The 20736-nt window shown below is 48.6% G+C and overlaps 2 protein-coding genes across 7 annotated transcripts in view; one reads left to right on the top strand and one right to left on the bottom strand.

Moving 5' to 3' along the window:
• NR1H3 (nuclear receptor subfamily 1 group H member 3) overlaps positions 1 to 11135 on the bottom strand; it is a 30431-nt gene extending 19296 nt beyond the window's left edge. The window contains exon 1 of one of the 6 annotated variants that reach the window (XM_074824022.1): positions 10876 to 11135. The gene's annotated coding sequence lies outside the window, so the exon portion shown is untranslated. Of the gene's footprint in view, positions 1 to 9417; positions 9560 to 9610; positions 9739 to 10504; positions 10744 to 10875 lie in introns of those variants that run through there. The other 5 variants (XM_074824021.1, XM_074824024.1, XM_074824019.1 and 2 more) reach the window with 5 other exon arrangements.
• ACP2 (acid phosphatase 2, lysosomal) lies at positions 11093 to 20534 on the top strand. Its single transcript, XM_074824018.1, has 11 exons — positions 11093 to 11332; positions 11412 to 11507; positions 11580 to 11666; positions 13962 to 14114; positions 14472 to 14570; positions 14728 to 14817; positions 17088 to 17220; positions 17296 to 17384; positions 17978 to 18084; positions 18302 to 18477; positions 18560 to 20534. Exons 1-11 carry the CDS (start codon positions 11231 to 11233, stop codon positions 18694 to 18696), a joined length of 1269 nt encoding a protein of 422 aa, XP_074680119.1. The 5' UTR covers positions 11093 to 11230; the 3' UTR covers positions 18697 to 20534.
• The last annotated feature ends 202 nt before the right edge of the window (positions 20535 to 20736 follow it).

Raw genomic sequence — 20736 nt, forward strand, 5'->3', positions numbered from 1 at the left:
CGTTTGTAGCTGAACTGCAATAATCCCCTGTGTCTGGCTGCGAATCCAGCTCATCAATGGCTCGACACTGCTATCAGCACCGACCTTCAGATGGCAGGAAACACAACTGAGGCTTTGACAGGGGCTTCCAACAGGAAAAATCCCATCTGTGCTCCTCCCAGGAGGATGAAACACACAAAGCAGAGCAGCTGCCCCCTCCTGCTAGCAGAGGAGCAAAGGGCAGCTCTCTGCCTCTCCTTGGGAAGAAGGGGAAGGGAGGGGATCCAGCCTGGAGATTGTCTGCAGAATATGTTTGCCAGCATCAGCTATAATAGCAAACTCTCCCTATGGAAACTCACTTTAAAACAGCGATAGCATTCTTTTGCCAGTACCACACACAATTTCCCCAAGCAAATTAAGCTATCCTACCACTAAGTCTTTTTTTTTCCTTGCACATCTAAATGTATCTATGCAAAGGTGGTTTTGGTTTGCATGTTTGTTCTTCTTCCTAGGGCCCTTGGATTGGCTAATGGTGTCATTCTTTCACAGTTCTAACCACACCACCAGACACACACACAAAAAAATAAAGTCAAACGTGAGAAGTGTTCAAGCAATCTAGAAACTTCCTACTACAAAATAATCTGCTAACTAGCAAGGCCCTGCTTTGCAAAATTAAAACTGAGATGTTTGCAGCTCATTATTCCCACTGCTGACCACATCCTATGTGCAGTGACAGCTCATCATGTCCTACTTGAATGCTGAAGATGAGATCTGACCCCACCACCTTAGTTTCCTTATAAATGCTACTGCATGGCAGCACAGAAAACGTGCCCACAGACTCTCGTTTCTTTCTGGATTCCTTCTCTAGCTTTACTCAGCCATCAATACCTTGTTCTACACAATTATACATAGCTACCCAAAACGTAACAGCCAGCCATTCCTTGAAGCAAGTTTTAAGATCCAGAGCTTCCTTAATCTTCCCAGAAAACAGGGTTTAAGAGACAGAAAATAAACCAGATAAGAGGTAATGGCAATAACCAGCTAGGTTCAAAAAGCTGTTTTTTAAAAATCGGGCTTGCACAGAAGGGGAAAAAAAAAAAAAAAAGTTTAGAGAAGCCTCTCTCTTATATCACTGTGGACTTCCACAGGGGCACCACATCACAGAACAAAAGAAAACTCTACCTTAGATCCTACATTCCTCTTTTATGACCCTCAGTCCCACAGATGTTACAGCCCTGCTTCAGGGAACACAAGTCTGACTCATGGCAGATCTGAGTCGTCATCCCAATGCCATTGTCAAACTGAAGTGAAAGATCAGAACTTTTTTTAAAAAAAAAAGAAAGAAAAAAAAGAAGCAAGAATGAATATGCTAAATACCATCCTGATAGTGGAGATGCCAGGGAAAAGGGTTAAACCTAGTCCCTAAGCAATAAGAGAACCAACTAGATTACGCCTAGAAGAGAGCGCTGCAGGCCTTTTTTCTGCATGTAGGAAATGATAAACAATCACATAACATACTATTTACCTGATCATTTCCTTAAAAATAATTTCATCTCCACTCAACTGTGCACTAATGGAAGAACATTTCATGGCCCATGCCTATTCTAGCCAAATGCCTTTATCAGCTGGCATTACGAATGGGAAATCTGCTCAGCTCCCCAGCTTGCCTCAGCTCATCCCTTCAACATCAGTACCCCAAACCACTGCGGACTCCTCTGAGCAGGAACACAGCCCAGTCCACCATCAGCACTGAACTACTACTAGAACAGATAAGAGCAGTAAGAAGCAGCTGCAATATTTTACCAGGAAGATGACAAAGGACACAAAGCTGTAGGATGTATCACAGCAAAGCCAGAAGGAGAACTTAAAAGCCCTCAACTCCTAGCCCTTGTCCACACCACCTTCTCCTTCAAACTGGTCTCTCTCCAGCCTCTAACAGTTATGAAATAAAAGAACATGAAGAACAGAGGCAAAAGAGAAACGAATAAAGGGGAGGGCTGTTTACAGTATAATTGTTTGTTCATTTTTCCAATTCCCTCCTCTCCTCCCATCCCAAGAGTACTTTCCTCAGCATGCTGCACATCACTATAACTGATACAAGATTGTTTCTGGGAAACAGCCTTTTCATAAGGTATCTACATAGCACTTTGTATCCAAGCACCATCCCACCTAAAAGCATCAATCAAAGCAAATACTACCGCTCACAGGCAAAACAGAAATACAGTACTGGATTGCAAAACAGACAGGAAACTCATTAAGATTCCCTTAAGGGCAGTAGGGGAAAAGTACCGATTCCCATTCATAGAAATATCATCCCTAGATGTAGCACAGAGGTCAGGAAGAAATGACAGTACTACAGAAACACCCACATAAAGAACACATTGGAGGGACAATGGAATGGAGTTTTAAATTGCTCCAAAGTAAGCTCGACTCTTAGTCTATTCCCCACTCATCCATTACTGGGGATATATTTTGGCAGGTTTTGCTTACACTGCTCTTAGAAGAACTGAAGAGAGGCAGGGGTTCCCACCCTGCAGCAGGTGTACGTATCCAAACCTACATCAGCCAGGAGACTGCAGCAGAGCAAGAAGAGAGATCAGAAGAGCTGCCAAGAAACACAGTGAAGACCGGCATAGGGATGCAGGTCAGAATAAAGGACTATTAAGAGCTCTGTTGCAAAGTACACTTGCCCTGCTTTTGACTTTACTATTCTGGATCCTGCCCTGTATTGTCTGTTTCTCCTTTGCGGGTCACTGCAACTAAACACTTACAAGGTACAATAACAGCAAAACAAGGAGGAGGGATTTTTTTTTTTTTTTTTTAAATAAACCCACAGGGTGGAAGGTAGGAGGGAAGAGTTAAAGGTCTGAAAATGAGAGAAAGAGGATCTGTGTGACAGGAAGGGAGCATGTGAGAGGGCGTGTGACAGGCTGGGTAGCAGAATGTGTGCGCAGATCTCATTCCCTTCGAGGCTCTTGGCCAAACGTGGAGCTGAACTTTCTGCAGACTTTGTCCTGCCAAGTCATGTTCCCTTCTCACACTGCCTGACATCACCACAAATACTCAGCTGGAAAACAGTCCAGAGCCGGACAGAGTCCACCGCTGAACCACCAGCCAGTGAAATGGCTGCACTCACGGCACACCCACCAGATGGGAAACCAGAGCCACCGACTCTCCTCACAGGTTATCTCCAAGTGCTCAGGAGGCCCGTCCTCATCCAGGCACAAAGAGCCCTAACAAGGCACAAAGACATCAGAGATGCTAACAGACAACGCCTTTCTATTGCCCAAATAACATAGCCCAGAACAGACTGAAAGTCTGCACAAAGGCTCTAACAGAAAAAAAAAAGCAAAAGAACGTAATCATCAGATTGTTGCAAAGCCTGACAAGCAATGTGCTGCAAGGACCCCACCCCATTCCCAACTCCGGCGCAACCCTGCCGTGAGGGGAAGGAAGCCATCACATACGACCCATGGATGAACCAGGAGCCAGTGGTTCTGCAAAGACCGACACTCCAGCATGGTCTGCGTGAAGCAAGCAAGCAAACATTACACTGTCAGACAGCTCGTATCATCTGACTACTCAGAAATAATTGCAAACCCAAGATCAGCGCTGGAAAATGCGAGCACGTGTATGAGTGTGTGGGATCGGGCAATGGGGCGAAGCCAACAGGTGGCTGGATTTCTTATTTTGATCCATGTATCAAGGGAGAAGGGTGGGGATGGCCTGCCAGTTCTGGGACACTGCTAAAGGCACCACCCAGAGCAAGTATCAGGGAGTAGCAGCTGGCGATGATACTAAAACAAGGGAGGACAAAGTCTGCAGTCTCTTCTTGTTTTTTCTTCAGCCTTCACCCCAGCCTGGTGCTTAAAAGCAGCTTGATAGAAAATGCCCTCAAAGTGCAGGTAATAGGGAGAAAAATCATGTTTTCTTCAGGCAAAGGTTTCTGTTTTCTCCACTCCTGTTTTATTTCTAGGAAAACAAACAGCAACTTGGGAGCTTTCTGGAGACCAAGGAAAAATTTTTTTCTTCACTCCCATATAGCCCAGAAATTTAAGTCCCCTCTCCTCAGACCCATGCAAACAACAGAAGCTACATTACATGATCTATGCTTGTCAGTATTTCACATTTTACAATGCTCCTCACAACAGAATTTCCTCTTCCTTTGCTAAGGAAGGGAATCTGACACCTTTCTTAAAGGTCTAGCAGTTCAACGTTGCCTGTCCACATGCTATATGGACCTTAAATCATATCTGTAGGGCTTCCTGCCCAGACCTGCAGATGCCAGAGAATCTGTCCCCCTCACCAGTTGCAAACACAGAAGCCATGTTTTCAACTTCTTTCTGGACCTTTCACAGAAACCAGAATATTAGTCCTCTCCTGCAGACAACAGCCAAGGGTGGGAAGCAGGCAGTCAGAAGACCAGAATCACAAAGTTGGGTATCTGAAGGCAAGGTGACAGCTTCCTCCTTTTACCCTCGGAGCACACAGCTGGATGAGCTGCTCTGGTCGGCGGCAGTGCTCATGCAAGCCAAAGCACGCTGCTGATGGGGGCTGGCCACGGGACTCCCTGCACCTGCATGTCAGGGCAAGCACCATCAGAGCAAGTCTCCAAGGCTGTTCCAGCACAACTTCATGTGCCCACAAAGATTTGCGCATGGGTTCTTGCTGGTAGGTGCTCAAGCTGCCACTACACGTGTGTATCTGACAGCCTGACTGTGTAAGAATCCTCCGTGAAAAGTCACTGGCATGTGGAATCCTTTGGGGACTGGCACGTTTCTGCATGTATGACCCTAGCAACCGAGATATATGGAGCTGTTGCAGAAGCCTACCTCTTTGCCCTCATTTCATAAGGGCCCTAAATAGACTATTTAAATTCCAAACGTTTTCCTTTAAATGGATTTTACACACATTTTTCACAATTACAGTCATTAAGTTAATGACAATTTATGATAAAAGTCTAAGCTGGTCATTTAGACAAACAAACGCATGCTCTATCCAAGCAGCACATGGTTGCTGGAGAATGTTTAAAGGAGCATAATTCTCATATTCTAGAAAGTCACTAAGTCCTCAGAACCAGAATCCACTGAAGTACCAAACAAACCTTTCTCAAAAAGGGCAGAAAGATTAGTTTCTTCAATTCACTTACTAAATTAGTCAGTTCACTCAAAATTGAGGGAGGCAGCGTAAAATGGGCGGGGAACTGCTTCTCTTTTCCAATCTCTGAATAAAAACAAGACAAGCCAGGATGAGTTATGCTCATTCGAAGATCTGGAAAAACACAATGACCAAAAACAACCAGTTCATTTTGCTAAGTACAGATAACACTACCCTGTTAAAATAAGTTTTAATAGCACACACTCCAGCAAGCCTATCAAGCATGTTTTCTCTTATGTATCCAGCGTGTGATTTGTGTGATCATAGCCTAATTATAAAAAAATTTGCATATTTAATTTGACCTTTTTATTCAAATGCAGCTTTGTACAAGTCATGAGGAAAGAAATTATTCACCTAGTAAATACAAATGACCATTTTCTAATGTAAACATTTACTGTGATATAATAGCATAAAGGGGTGTATGTAGATACACTGTATCATCCTGTTTAGCAAGCAGCAGTAATAGATGAGCCTAACCAATTAGACTAAACCTTCCTTTTAAGAAAGCACCAAATGAAAAACAAAGCTTAAATTAATTATTTAAATCACCAACTTTAATCATTATTTAAATCAGCAAGTGGGAAGCCTTGATTTAAACCAATTAGCTGTGTTTGCTTCGTAGCTGTGGTTAAGACCAGCTGGCCAAGACTGTCCCTCTCCCTGGAGGGAGAGAGGATACAACTTCCATGCCCAGTTCGCTTCAACAAGTTTTACAAGTATATTTGCCAATATTTTTTTTTAAATCTTAAATCAAACTAGAAGGACCCACATGCCAGGAGACACCTACTCACTTGTCAGTCATCTGCTTTAGCAATCGGTCTGATACACCTAACATCTTTTATTTACATCTCAGAGAGGTTTCTGTGCGTACACAATACAACCTGGCTCTGCAGCATGGCTTTTAAATTGCTTCAATCCTCACATCCCATGAGACAGTATTCCTACTTAATCCTACAGACACTAGTTGTGGTCTGTTCAAAACAAGAATTAGATTTCTCATTCTCTAACATTGTTCTCTTCATTTCTCCATCAACTTCCCACTAAATAAACATTTATCTTTGCCCCTCCCTTAAACATACCGGAGTCTGCAGTGCTCTGCTCTCCTCTGTGCACTACCCTAGTTAGCCTTTGCCCTCGCAAAAGATGACACTTAAAAGCTTGACAGTGTATATTTCAAAGCAATTTATGAAATTATACCAAAATTGAGTATACCACCTTAACATTTTCTGACACTCAATAAAGTAATTTTGCTTTACAGAAAATCTGGTTTTGAGATCTCCACATGTAAAAGTGCAAGTACACTGGCTCCAGAACTGTCTCCTTCTTAGTGAGGACACAAGAAAGGAATTTGTCTATGCTCCAAAAATGGAAAAAAGGTACTCTGTCCTGAGTGGGAAGTCACAGAGCAAAAACCACACAGGAGTGCTAAAGTAACCCATCGTACCACTTCTAATAGAGGCATTTTTAAGATCTGCCGGAGTATGGACAGCCTCATCTAATTTAACAATATTATACACATCTCTCAAACCAAACTGACCACAATACAGCTTCTAGCTGCAGTAACCACAACGAAAATGCTAAGTCAACTTGTATTAGCAGGCATATGATCTAGTGACCAAGTTCAACCTGTTTGCAGCCTGAACGCAGACCCATACCTGTCAGCAGAAAGCATTCCCCTACGTTCCCTCCTAAAATGAAGATCCTTCTTATTGAGACAGTTTCCACAGCCAAGAGAACGTGATTCTGCCTTCCTAAATTATTAGGCTGTGAGGAAAACAAAGTAACACATCCTACTGCAGACCCACAGAACTATTTCCCCCAATGAAACAAAATACCTTTGTCTGACAGGTTTCACCTCAGTTCTGAAACACTGATTCTTCTCCAAGATGGTCAGGTTTGTGAATCTTATTACTTGGGGGGGGGGGAGGAGCGTGACACACAATCTGATAAGCTTTCCTATTCGACATGCAAAGTCCCACACATCTGCAACAATGAGACTTTCACAGCAGCTGCTTCCAGAGCAGAAAGCAGGCTCATCCTTCGATGCATTCAAGACAAAGCAACAGTTAAAGACCTTAAGTTCAAACCTGGAAATTTTGAAAACTGTCAATCTTGATAGCCATACAATCAGATCTAATTATGAGACACATGACTTTTGAGGTCTGAGGCCATCAGCACTGGATCAACCATTTAACAACAGCAAAAAATTCAAACTTGTGTTTACCACAGGACGAGCATTCTGAGTTGTGAGGACTAATCCTAGAGAAAGCATCTTCCTGGGGGAAAAAAAAGTCACAGCAATCAATTGCACTTTAAAGCATTGGAGACACGACTCTTCCTGCAGGTGTGAGATCAGAAGGCTGCAAACTCACGCTCTGTACTTGTAGGGCCGCATGCCTGTTGTGCACACCCTCTGCCTGCCTCCTCGCCGCACAGCAGCTGGTAAAGGAAACATGCTGACAAGGCGCAGAGAGCCACGGCAGCAGTAACTGGAAACAACCAACGACAGTAACCCAAGGCACACAGCCAGGACACACTAATTCTGCGATAAAGTTTCCTGTTTCTTATTTTTTTAGATTAGGCAATTTTTATATATAGTCCCTGCTATAGTACTTCTCTTTGCATCCCTTCACAATACAAGTAGCTGCAGGTTTCCTCTGGCAGCTACAGAACTCCCAATCAACTCCACAGCAACCCATGTACTGTCCTACTTGAGGCTGGTTTAGGTTTATTCCCCCGACTTTTTTTTTTTTTTTTTTGGGGGGGGGGGGGGGAGGAGGTCATTAATTATTTTCACCCCTGCTTTTCTCCTGAAAAATCTGGCCTTTGTGTATGAAGAAGGATGCACGTGTGTACACACATACGAGAAAAAAATATCACTGAACTCGGCGCTAGATTTCAAAACAGGGTTACAGCAAGAGGCCATGCCACCAGTCTGCCCTCGCAAGTCTTGCGGCAGCTGTAACCTCCCAGTGAACATGCTACAGGTGCGATAGCAGAGACACGCAGCATGGCCAAACTCCATCGCATCCTGGCACAACGCATACCACATCCAATGCCCTCTTTCCACATCCCAAAGAAAGGAAGGGCTGAGCTCAGCAACACTATGCTGAAATTTTCAAACCTCCTTTGCTTCCCTAACTAAAAGACACAACATTTTTTTCTGTTTCTACTTCAGTGGGGGGGGGGGGGGGGGGGTGTGTGTGTTATGTCTTGATTAAGACTCACTCACTCCACAAACCAAGCCCACCACTCACTAAAAGAAGCAAGAGACAACTTTTCCTTTTTCTTCTGTCTGCCCTCAGGTACAGCCTTCTCCCTGACACCAGAGGGGGGAACAGCAGATACTCCACGTACCGTGGAATGAGCAGCAGAGCTGAGAGGACTCTTCCCTACAAACATAACCTGCAGTCATAGACGGAAACTGGCTGACACACAGTGATCCAAATAGTTAGTCAGAAATGTGAGTCAGTGTTGGAGACTCCCTCAAAAAAGCCTCACAGTGAAGTGCCCAGCTGTGCCTTCAGGAAAAAGAAACGGGGAGGGAGGAAGTTTCCGGAGAGAAAGTATTTCTCTTGCACCAGTGATCCAAGGTTTGCTTCTGTCCCATAAGAAAATACCTGTCTTCAGGGATCTGTGGGCCTTAGCACAACGAGCATCAGTGAAACGACACTATCTGGAGTCATCACCAAGGTAAGCAAACTTACCTTTTAACAGCACCGCACAAACTGTGAGCTGTGCAGACAAGCCTGCATCCCAGAGAGCTCGTGATCTGGCTTGACAGGATGCAACAGGTGAATGAGACGGAGAAACGCAGAGCTGAGCGGAGGAGGCAGGGGAAGAGGAAAGCTAACGAGGTACCGCAAAGCAAGCAAACATCCCCGCGCTGCCCCTGACAGCATCTCCGGAGACAGCAACCAGAGCTCTGGGCTCTCTGGATGCACGGTTACAGCCACCGACACGCCGTCCTTAAACCCCTGCTTTACCTTGTCAGGCCCGTCTTGGGGGGGGTTTCTGCCCTTTCTCCGACCTGTTTCGCAGAGGGACCCTCTTCAACAACGCGACTGCGCAGCCCCCGCCGGCAGGCCCCGCCGCCGCCCGCGACACGAACAGCGCCCGGCTCCTCGCCACGCCACGGAAACGCATCCCTCCCGCCCACGGCGCGGGGGAGCCCGCCCGGCCGCTCCCGCCGGGCCGCCACCCGCCCGACCCGCACCCCCCGCCAGGCCCCGGCGGCTCAGCGGGCCAGGCCGCCGCCGCCACCCCCCTTCCTTCCAGCACCTTCCAGCGTCGCCCGGCAGCACCGGGCCGTCGGCACAGGCTCCCAGAGAGCGCTGCCGGAAAGCCGTGGGGCCGGAGAGCGCGTCCCCGGCCGTGAGTCACGGACGCGAGGAGGAGGAGGAGGTGGAGGAAGAGGCGGCGACAGCGCCCGCCCCGCCGCCCCACCACAACCAGAGCCGAGGAGAAAAGTTACCGGCGCGGCCCGCGGCTCCTCAGCGACGTGCGGCCGCCGCCCGCCGTGGCGCAGGTGCTGGAGCTGCCGGCGGGGGCGGGGGGGGCAGCCCGGCCCAGCGCTGGTCCCGGTGCAGATCCCGGCGCCGCTGCCCAGCTGCCGTGATGTCACGCGCGGCGCGGGCCCGGGTCACGTGCAGGCGCCGCCCGCCCCGCCCCTCGGCCCCGCCCCCCCGCCCGGCGGGAGGCGCAGGCCGGGCTCGGGGCGCAGCCAAAGCCGGCCTGGGAACGGCGGGTCCCTGAGCGCTGCCCCGGGTCCCGCGCTGCCTCCGCGCCCGGCGGCGCCCACGGCCGTGCCTCCGCCCTCCGCTCCGCGCGGCTCGAGGAGAGGAGCAAAGCCAGCGAAGAACGACAAACCTGGCGGGTGCCCGCAGCGACAACACACAGCAAACCCCCTCCTCCCTCCGGCTCCCACCCGGCGGTGCGGGACCAGCAATAAGTAACACAACTTCATCCCTTCCTAGAGACCCGGAACGGCGCTAGTTTAATTCACTAAGCGTTCTAGCACCAGCAAGTTAAACACACCGTTCCACCCAGCCAAACTTCGGGTGTTCCACCACACCTGCCTTGATGTCACCCCTCCACTTCATAAATAACTCAGTCCTCTGAGACGCCTCCTGACGCTGCAAACTACGTAAAGCTTTAAGCAAACAAACACATGCAAACGAGCTGATTTTTGAGCCGTTGGGCCTCGTGATCTCTTTGCAAACACAAGAGCCGCGTTTCCTACTTTTGTTAAAAAAGCGAAAGCTGGGAACCCCGCATAATCACCCGCCTCTACGCACTAGGAGGTGAAGACTAAATATCACAAAATTCGTTTAACCATCTATGAAATTCCCCTCTGAATGGCACCTACCAGATCCGTGACCAACGACTGACCGGGCACGCCCCTGGCAGCGAAAGCCGGGTTCCCTCGCGATCCCACTGGGGTCGGCAAGGAACGACCAAATCTGGGCAAAAAAACAGCCTCTTGGCCAACAGAGCCAGCAGCAACCGATTTCTCTTTCCACCCCGGCACCCTTCGGCTGACTCAAGGGCTGAGGCGCTTAACGACCCACCAAGCCAGGGCCCGTTAAAACTTCACCCGGAGCTCACGGATAACGCCAGAACAGCGTGAAACTTTTCCCGTTTTCAGGAGAAGCCGCCGGGTGACTACGGGCCCGGCACGGAGGTAGCGCTTTATTCCCGAGGAGCCGCCCCACACGCTCCCACCCCCCCGCCGCGCACCTGCGTGGGGGAAGCCCACGGGGATGCCCCCGCGGAGCCGCCGCCGGTACCGCGGCGGGCCCGACCCGGCGCTCCCGCGGCAGGCTGGCGGGCTGAGGAGACGTCTCAGGAGGCGGAGCGGCCCCCGGGGGCCCGCCTGAGGCCCGCCCTCCTCCTCCTCCTCCTCCTCCTCACGACGCCTCGGCCGGCCCCGCGGAGCGCAGCGGGGCCACCCCACGCCACCCGCCGCTTCCACGGGGTGGGGGGGCTGCGAGGCGGGCCCGCGGCGCTTCCGGTGTGCGCCGGGAAACCGTGTCCGTGCGGGCCGGCGGGCGGCGGCAGCTCGGTTCCGCGCGGCGGGCGGGAAGCGCCAGCCATGGCGGCGGGGTGCGGGCGGGGAGGCGCCGCCCTGCTGCTGCTGGCGCTCTGCTGGCAGCCGCTGCCCGCCCGCTCCCGCAGCCTCCGCTTCGTGACGCTGGTGAGGGGGAAGGGGGGCGGCGGGAGGGCGCCGGGCTGGGCCGGGCGGCGGGGCCGGTGTGACGTGGTGCCGCCCGCAGGTGTACCGGCACGGAGACCGCTCGCCCATCAAGGCCTACCCGCGGGACCCCTTCCAGGAGAGCGCCTGGCCCCAGGGCTTCGGGCAGCTCACCCAGGTGCGTGCGCGGCCGCGGCGGGCGGGGCGCGGCGGGGGCCGGCGCCGCCGGTAACTCCCGGTACCGTTGCAGGTGGGGATGCGGCAGCAGTGGGAGCTGGGCCAGGCCCTGCGGCGGCGTTACCGCGGCTTCCTCAGCGACACGTACCGGCGGCAGGAGGTCAGTGCCGCCGCACCGGCACCGGGGCTCAGGGCGGGGAGGGGCGGGGCGGCGCCGGCTGCTGCCCGCAGGCTCCCTTCTGAGCCGGGCCGCGGCCGGGCGCTGCCCTCGGCGCGGGGCAGCCAGGCGGTCCGGCTGCCGCAGCCGCCCGCTTGGAGGTCAGGGGAGCGCGCCAGGACTGCTGCGGTGTAGCTGGTGCGTGTTTCTTACTCGAGATTGTGAGATTTTACTCCTTTTCTTTGTCACACCAGCCGACAAGAACGCAGCCCGTGCTTGCCTGCCCTCCCCAGAGCGCTTCAGGGATGATCTCGTGGGGGCCTGTACACATAAGCAGTAGTTCCTAACCAGAAGTGACCCCCTCATTTGTTTCCACTTGTAAAGTATCCACGGCTTCAGTCCCCCAAAGCTATTCATTTTTCACTCTCTCTCCAGGATGTTGCCACACTCTATAATCGTTCTTGAGAAACTGGTAGGTTTCATTTATAAAAAGTTAACGGAGCCCTTGTGGAACTATGTGCTAAGCACAGGGGAAAATTTGAAAGATCAGAGAAAGTAAGGGAATAGAAAATCCCCCCCAAGTACCCCTGCTGGTTGATCAAAGAGGTGTGAGTCAACTGGAACGTGAACAAGTGTCGCGATGAGAGGCGTGCTGTCGCCTGGTTCAGAGGGACAGCAGGCAGCCGAGGCCCCTTGTCCCACTACAGGCTCTGCATCGGTTCAGTTATTTTACCAGCGCTGACTCTGGGTGATTGACCAGACGGGGCAAACTGAGATTCCCCGTACAATTTTCTGTCTTTATTTCACCCCTTTTTGGGCTCCCTGGTTGCCATAGTTCATACCCAGCCATAGTTCAGATTACATCCCTTCTCTGACATTTGCTTCATCAACAAAACTCCCAGCGTCAGCTCAAACACAGATCCTTTAACCTCCCTCAGTAGTTCCTTTCCAAACATACTTCACTCTTAACAAAGCTTTTGCCAGCTGAAACCAAGGCATATGCAAACAAAAGCTGTTCTGCTAACCAAGCCTGAACCCCTGCTCGAGTTGAGCAACCTCCCTTATAAGAAGTGTTGCCTCAGGGTGACACCGTATGACTGTGTCACCTGACTCAGCGACAAGCTGGAGCCTGGCAAAAGGTGCTGAAGAAAGCATGTATGCTCAGGGCTTACTTGGGTTTTTTATGACACTTCTAGAATTAGATCCTTATCTTTTAAAATATTTCCTTTCTATTTCTTCAGAGCTTACCAAGGATAAAACCAGTCCTGTCTAAGGAGTACAGGGTCAGTTATTGTCAAGCCACAGTTAAGAGGTAAAAGCGGGTAGAAATTGTCAGAGAAAAGACAACTTTTTTTTTTTTCTCCTCGTGACTGAACTTTTGAGATACACTTCACGTGGGACATGCTATACAGAGTGAGCATATGTATTTTGTCTTATGTTTCTCATTTAACATTACAATGTCAAGATTTGGATTTTTTTTAAATTTCATTCTTCTGGGTTTTTATCCTTCTTGTTTCAGATTCAACATGCTGTTTTCTAGGACATTCTTTCATGATTTCCTATGTGTTCCTCTTGTTTGATCACTGGTTTTTCTCTAATCTCCCCCTAAGTGTTTTCAGTACACAGATACCAGAATACCAAAGTTTAGCCATTTTGACCTTCTGAACTTTTCTGTATTTTTCTCGTTGATGTTTCTTCTGGCTCAGATCTTTCTCTCTGAGCTCTGGAATGATAAGTCTTGGCCCATTAATCCCAAGAGCCCACAATGGTCAAATAAAATCCAAGCTCCCTTTTTCTTCCTCTTCTGTTAGTCAGATCACTCTTGTCTTCATTTCTCAGACGGAAAAACTGAGGTTTGGAGAAGCCATTTTTTTTTTCATGAGCACAGCAGGTTGTTCCTAGAACTGAATGCAGGAGTTTGCCCCAGTCCTGCTCTCTAAATGCAGTGCATTTCCTACCTGTGCCTGTCATTACCTGCATCTCTGTCTTGCTCTTCTCTGACTCTTCCTGCTATTCAGACTTCTTTCTATCTGTAACCTCCGTACAGTGCATCTGGCTATCCCCACTGATCCAGAACAGACCGCTCCAGTATTACACACCAAACTGTCTTTGTGTCCGTCCTTACAGTTCTGTCCAGGCTGACATCAGCAGGCTGGGTCACTTCAACTCCGGTTATCTCGTTGCCCACGAGCAGCTGCGGGGCACTTGGCAGTGTTCCTCGGTGCACACACGGTGCTGCGTCCCAGCGTCACCGCTTACCGCAGCATTGCTAATGGTGTGCTGTCCCTGTCCTGGCAGATCTTCATCCGCAGCACCGACTGTGACCGGACGCTGATGAGTGCGGAGGCCAACCTGGCAGGCCTGTATCCCCCAGAGGGACAACAGATGTTCAACCCTAACATCTCCTGGCAGCCCATCCCTGTGCACACAGTGCCCGAGTCCGAGGAGAGGGTAAGTTAGTCTCAAGGACATATACTGACTACTCAGATACTCTGTTATGCTGACTTCTCCAAAAGTCTTTGCTTCAGTCTCGATTCGATCATCTTGAACTTCTCCTGGGACCTACTTTGCAAAGGTTCTTCTGTTCTCAAAGCAAGACGAGAATTCGGGGGCTGCGTTCACTCAACACATTAGCTGCAACCCCTCAGCAGAGCACACGCGATCTGGAGTGTGCTAGAAGGCAGGACTTGAGGCTGTTTATAAGACGCATCCCACTAGTCAGGGTTTCATTACGGTTGCGCGTGTTGACTGCAAATTCTGTACTTCAGTGTTCTCGGTGACCTCGCTGCTCTTGTTGTCTCTGCCCAGCTACTGAAGTTTCCTTTGACCCCCTGTCCACGGTATGAACAGCTACAGAATGAAACACGGCACTCAGCAGAATACATAAATAAGACCAAAGAGAATTGGGTAAGTGATTGTTTGCATGAGATAAGGTGGTCTTAGGCTTGTAGTTAAAGTATTATCACCTCTGTATAATCAGAGCTCTGAGAAAAGGGTAGGGATACCTGTGCATGTAATACAGATTAGAAAATTGAAGGCCTTTCTCTTTTCTCATTACCTACAGCAATTCCTCCAGATGGTGGCAAACAAGACTGGGATCCGGGATGTCTCTCTTGACTGTGTGTGGAGTGTGTATGACACACTGTTCTGTGAAGTAGGTTTGGCCATCATCTTACAGCCACAGGAATTTGGTCTTTAGGACTCACTGGATTTGGTAGAAAATGATTTTGCAAAATCCCATAAAACGACTTCTCACCATTCCCATCCTACAGTTAGAAGTAATGTTCTAATTTCAGAATAGCAGCAGTTTCTACTCGCTAGAGGCAAGAATTACCTACTTTTTCACCATCACCTCCCACTCTGTAGCTTAGATATGTATCGTGCCAGAGCCCAAAAAAGTCCCACCTGCATAATAATTGGCTCTTTTGAAAGTCACTACAGAATGACTGCAATTGGAAATCTATAGATCTCTGTGGACAAGTCAGAGTTAAGTAAGGTAGAAATGAGATCTCTGGAAACTGAGGAAGCGTTAACTGTGTGATTCAAGTTGTGAGCTTAAGTTAGGACTATTCCTCGCTCTACTCCTCTGTTACTTTAGATCAATCACTTCTCTTTCTCTGTTCCTGTTCATGCCATCTCTAAAAATAAAAATAATGCTCTTCTAGGTTAAGTGGGGTTCACCCACATCTGGTTTTTGACCTGTTATAAGGTCTCTGTTGCCAGAGACAGACTCTGGAGACAGATGTTACCCTTTTACTGTCTGGGGTGAGGCACCAAACTATATTCACGTGGAGTTGTGTCGAAAGCACATCTCAGGAAGGCTTAAAACAAAATAAAAAATTGGGCTAGCTGTGCTGTGATAATGCTAAAGCAAAGGTCACGTATCCAGGAGATTACAGTTGTTGCACACAAGTTTATCTGTATAACTGTACAGCATGATGAAGTAATTCTAGAGATCTTTCACGTCAAACTTCCTAATCATGGAAGAAGCAGTAAACCCAAGCATTTTGACATGGTGTCATGCTAATTCTATGGAGGTGCAAGACTTCCTAGCTTGCTGGCAGTAGTATACAGTGGTACGTATAATTTTGGTGATGTAAAAGATAAATCTGCATGGAATTAAACTTTGCTATGTAAAGTAGCAGCTTGAGTTGCTGCAAGCTGAGAATATTCCAGTCCAGAGCTGCATTGCACTATGTAAATTTGCCCTTTGTATCAGACCTGATCTCCTGTCTTCTAACAATCACAGTGAAGCAACTTCTGTCGGTAACAAAAAAATCTGGTCAGAGAGATCAAGAATTTCAAATCATCTTCATTTTCAGGACTCACTTAATGAGCTTGCAGATTGGGCCCAGAAGGCCAGCTGACAACCACTATAATCCCCAAGAACTTGCAGAATAGTTGACTGTCCAAAAATGAAAGCAGAACGTTTTAAGGGCAGTTTTACTCTCAAAACTATACCCTCAGGCTGATCGGTCTCTTCAGCTGCTTTGGGCTTCCTCCTTTTTTCTAACTCATACGAACAGTGCCCTGAAGAGGATTGTTTTTCTCACCTGAGCCAGTAGATTCATTCTACCATCTGGATGGAGAAAATAACTTAAGTCCAAGATATAGCTGAACTTACCAGCTATTCTCTTTATAAATTAATTAAAAAATAAATACCTAAGTTGCTGATGGGAATTTCTCCAAACTGCTCAGACAGAATGGGCCCTTAAGGATATTCAGCCTCATCTTCTGGCAGTTTAATGGGATGTGGCATAGAAGATTGCTCTGAGTAATGCCAGGGAACCACAACTGCTGTTTGTCTGCCAGTATAACTAATCCTTTCTTGTAATGGCTTGGCTGCAAAGCAAATTCTTCTCTTGATTCCCAGCTCTGTGTATTCTGGGTTTGAGTACCGGGCTTTGCCAGCGGTACATCCCAGTATTACGTCTGCAGAGCGCTTGCTAACTTTCTCCAATATCCTTCAGTGGCCCTCAGAGCCTCCAGGAAAATGGTGCTGCACGTACACCAGCAACCTTGAGCTTGTGCTGTCTCATTTACTGTTTGGTTGGGTTTTTTTTTTGACTGCATGCCATCTGAAGGGCAGAGTCAGCCGCATGGAAAGTAAACGCCCCAAGATTATTGTCTCGGTGTTATGACATAACCCTGCATTCCAGTTGTGCTTTCACAGAAATGCATCTCCTAGATTTTAATCTTTATGCTTCTCATTATTAGTTTCTGAAACAACATTAAAATCCATGTATATTTTTGTATGCAGCACAGCAGTGTGAGGACAGAAGCATACATAGGAAAGGGGCATATTTAAAATAATACAGGAAATCAGTAGCGGTATGGGCGGGACTCCAGACACCCCGACTGCCATTCTCTGATTGATCCACGATCCATGCTGCCTACAGATGAGTATTCTGTTTCTCTTTCTAGCAAGCACACAAAATGGATTTGCCTGTATGGGTGACACCAGATGTCATGACTCGATTGAAGCAACTAAAAGACTTCGGGTTTGAATTTCTGTTTGGGATCCACAAGCGGGTAGAAAAAGCTCGTCTGCAAGGTGGTGAGTGCATGGGGGAGGGAGCTTCATGCTGCTCTGTCTAGTGTTTGCCTCTTACCAGCCGTTCCCTTTCTTCAGGGGTCCTGCTGGATGATATAAGGAAGAACCTAACCAGAGCAGCAAATGTTTCTGCCCACCAGAACCTGAAAGTACTCGCCTATTCAGCGGTAAGTCAGAGTTTGCAGGGCTAGCTTTTATCCATCTCCTCACAGGGGCTTGGTGACAGTTTTAACCCTTTCTGGCTTCTCTACAGCCCATACAGTGATCAGGACGTGCATCTCTGCCTCTGGCTAGGTGGGCTGTGCAGTATCTGGCATCGTTCCTGCGGGGTCCCTGCGGAAAATTTGCACTTTGTTCCAGCTAGCTCAGGCTTGTGGATGAGACTGGCAGACTTTGGGGAGCAACTGCTGTATTTCTTTGGTAGATGGGTTGATGTGATGTTTCCTCAGGGTAGATAGTCATCCCCCCCCACCTTCCAGCAGCCTACTGACTGGAAAGTTGAGCACCTCTCCCAAATTGCTCCCTAGAGATCAGTCCTTCAAGAACAATGCAGGCTATATATGGCTGTGTTTTGCTTCCTCCCCTTCTCTGGCACCGTCACAGATCACCATTCTACCAGTACAGTTCCTCTTCCTTCTTCCAGATGGAAGTTACAAAGGTGACATCCCCTCAGCACTGCCCTGTCCGTTGCTGGTACAGTCTGAGCTGCCCTGCCACATCCATAAGGGTGACTGATTTGGTTTTTTTCCCTCTTTCTCAGCATGACACCACACTCGTGGCACTGCAGATGGCTCTAGATGTCTACAACAAGATTCAAGCACCATACGCCTCATGTCATTTATTTGAGCTGTACCAAGAGGATGATGGGTGAGGGCTGCAGTAAAGACGGCTGCTGTGGTTTCATCTCGAGGGTTAGAGACTGAGGCTAGGCTCCACCCTAGGGGATGCAATCTTGCTCCTAGTGGCAGACTCTTAGGAGGAAAACTACCACCAGAATAGAGGAAAGGGTGTGCACACTGTTTTTTGGGAAGGGATGACTTCAGCTGGAGAAAAAAGCAAACATCTAGCTGTGATTTTTTTTCAGTAACTTCTCTGTGGAGATGTTTTTCCGGAATGAGAGTGGGAAGGAACCTTTCCCACTGACAATCCCTGGCTGTCAGCATAAATGCCCACTGCAAAGATTCTTGGAACTCACAGATCCCATTGTTCCCCAGGACTGGAAGCAAGAATGCCAGGTAGCAAGCACCATGCACGACACAGGTGAGCCCAGGCCAGACAGCAGTGTGGCAGAAGGGGAAAGCTTGGATGATACCGTGTTGACCATTTGTTTTCTCCCTTGCAGAACTGTTTGTGGGTCTGGCTGTGTGTGGATCCATTCTCCTTCTCCTTATAATCCTCCTCTTGACTGTACTCTTTCGCATACAGTCTCAGCCCCCCGGCTACCGGCATGTTTCCAATGAGGGAGAAGAGCAGGCCTGACAGTTGCTTCAACTCCTTCGCAGGTAGTAGGAGGGAGCAGTGTTGCCCCTAAGGATGATTGGGCACCTGCAGTTACTGAGCATTCTTCTGCTTTGGCCACTGCTTCCCAGAATGAAGCTGGACTTGATTTTTGGATGCTTTCTAAAGGTGATGTCCCAGAAAGAGAGGACTGAGCTACTCTAATGAAAATTACATCCCAGAGAGAGAGGACTGACTACTCTAATGAAAATTACACCTTAATTCTGAAGCTGCGTGGTGTCCCCAGTCCTCATACAGCTTACCTAGTCTGGGATTCCCACCATGGCCAGCTGGAGCTGGCCAAGAGTTTTCCTGCTTTCAAGTGATTGTAGATGTTATCGCTCACCATGACTGTGGCGGAGGGGCTTGAGCCTCCAGCAGCTGCCACATCGGTGCAGTCAGGAGCTGCGTCTCTCTTCAGGGTCGACCTGCTTTGTGTGCTTTTCTCTCAAACCATTGGGCTGACAACGGTGGGAAGGCTGGGCTCGGAGCAGAGGGCGCAGCTCACCAATGTGCACCCAGACTCATCTACTGTCCATGCAGAGGGAACTGCTGCGGATTACGGCAGACATAGTAAAAAGTGTTTCTGGAGGTTGCTGCCAAGCAGTTGCTGCTGGCAACTGGTCTCTTTTTCCCCTCCTCACAATGCGGTTCAAGAGAGAACTGGCCTGGAATCGGGACAAAATTGAAAACCTGGCAGTAGTTTCTAGGATTCAGCTCAGAGTAGGTTATGTATGATCCAAAGAAGCTCCAAGAGCTTCATCGGAGAGATGAATTCCTGTGAGCATAGCAAACCTGCACCCAGTTTCTTGTGCAATGTTGGCTCTAGAAGGGAGAGTCCTTTTAGATAAGAAACTTGGGCCCTGTCTAAAGATTCAGCCTTTGAATTTGACTTCCCCACCTCTGAACTTCAAGTACCTATTACAGGGAGTATCCAGTACTGCAGGCAGCCCCGATTTCAGCTAGGAGCCCAAGGAATATGCTTTACTAGCAGAATGCTTTTATGCTGTAATTAAAGAGATTTAGCAGAGCTGTTTACCTAAGACTAGATTACATGCCAAGTTCTGTAGTTTTTCTTCCTATCTTCCCTACTGGATGGACAACAAACAAACAAAGAAAAACCCATTAAGGATGAGAGTTTGCCGGTGACTGTGGATCCCCTTGTTTGCCACGCTTTGGCATTTTGTCCGAAGTGTGACTCTTTCTCCAGGCTGGCCTCGCTGCGCACACTGCAGCTGCTGCGGGGAACTTCATGCCAAGCACTCACCACCTGCCTTCTAGCTTTTGGCAGAAAATGAGAGACTGCAGCAGGCACCAGAAGCAGAGGCTCTTCACATGGTGATGCTGCACATTCACTTCCCACTTTTACTTCCCTTTCTGGTGCGGTTCCCTTCCCCTCTTGGTGGCAGAAGCCAGTTCTTGGGTTACAGACGTTTCCTTTTCTTCCCCTATGGAGTACTGTGGGGACTTTTCCCTATACGATAATCGGCATCTACCAGCATGGGAACTCTAGATCAGCAGAAGCAGCTTGCTGTTCTCAGCATCTTCCTCACCTTTTTGTCCTCTGAAGATACAATCTAGGTCCCTGCACAGCAAGACAGTCATAAAGAAAAAGCTCCTGCCTGTGAGAACAGGCACAAGAAAGACGTAATAGAAAGTGCATTTAAGAGGACCAGACCTGTTACTTTTTAAAGACGGCAAATTTTGCACACAGAGGAAAGGTTTCTATGATGATTTAGACATTTTGACTGTGAATGACTTTCTGTAACTGTTCCAATACATTTCCTTTTCATTATTAAAATCAAATTCACACTGAACAATACTACTCTTCTTCTCTAGGAGTTCACGGGGCCAGCACCAGTGTGCTCAGTGTCGGAGAACTTACTGCAGTATACCCCTTCCCAAAGGAATCCCCTGATTTACAATCCCTCTTACAGCAGAGTGAGAATTGAGATAGATAAACTATTTCTGGCTGCAGCAACCACTCATAGGTACAGCTTGTAATGCAACCCGTCCAACGTG

This window comes from Strix aluco, chromosome 4, assembly GCF_031877795.1.
Source record: "Strix aluco isolate bStrAlu1 chromosome 4, bStrAlu1.hap1, whole genome shotgun sequence".
Taxonomy (NCBI): Eukaryota; Metazoa; Chordata; class Aves; order Strigiformes; family Strigidae; genus Strix; species Strix aluco.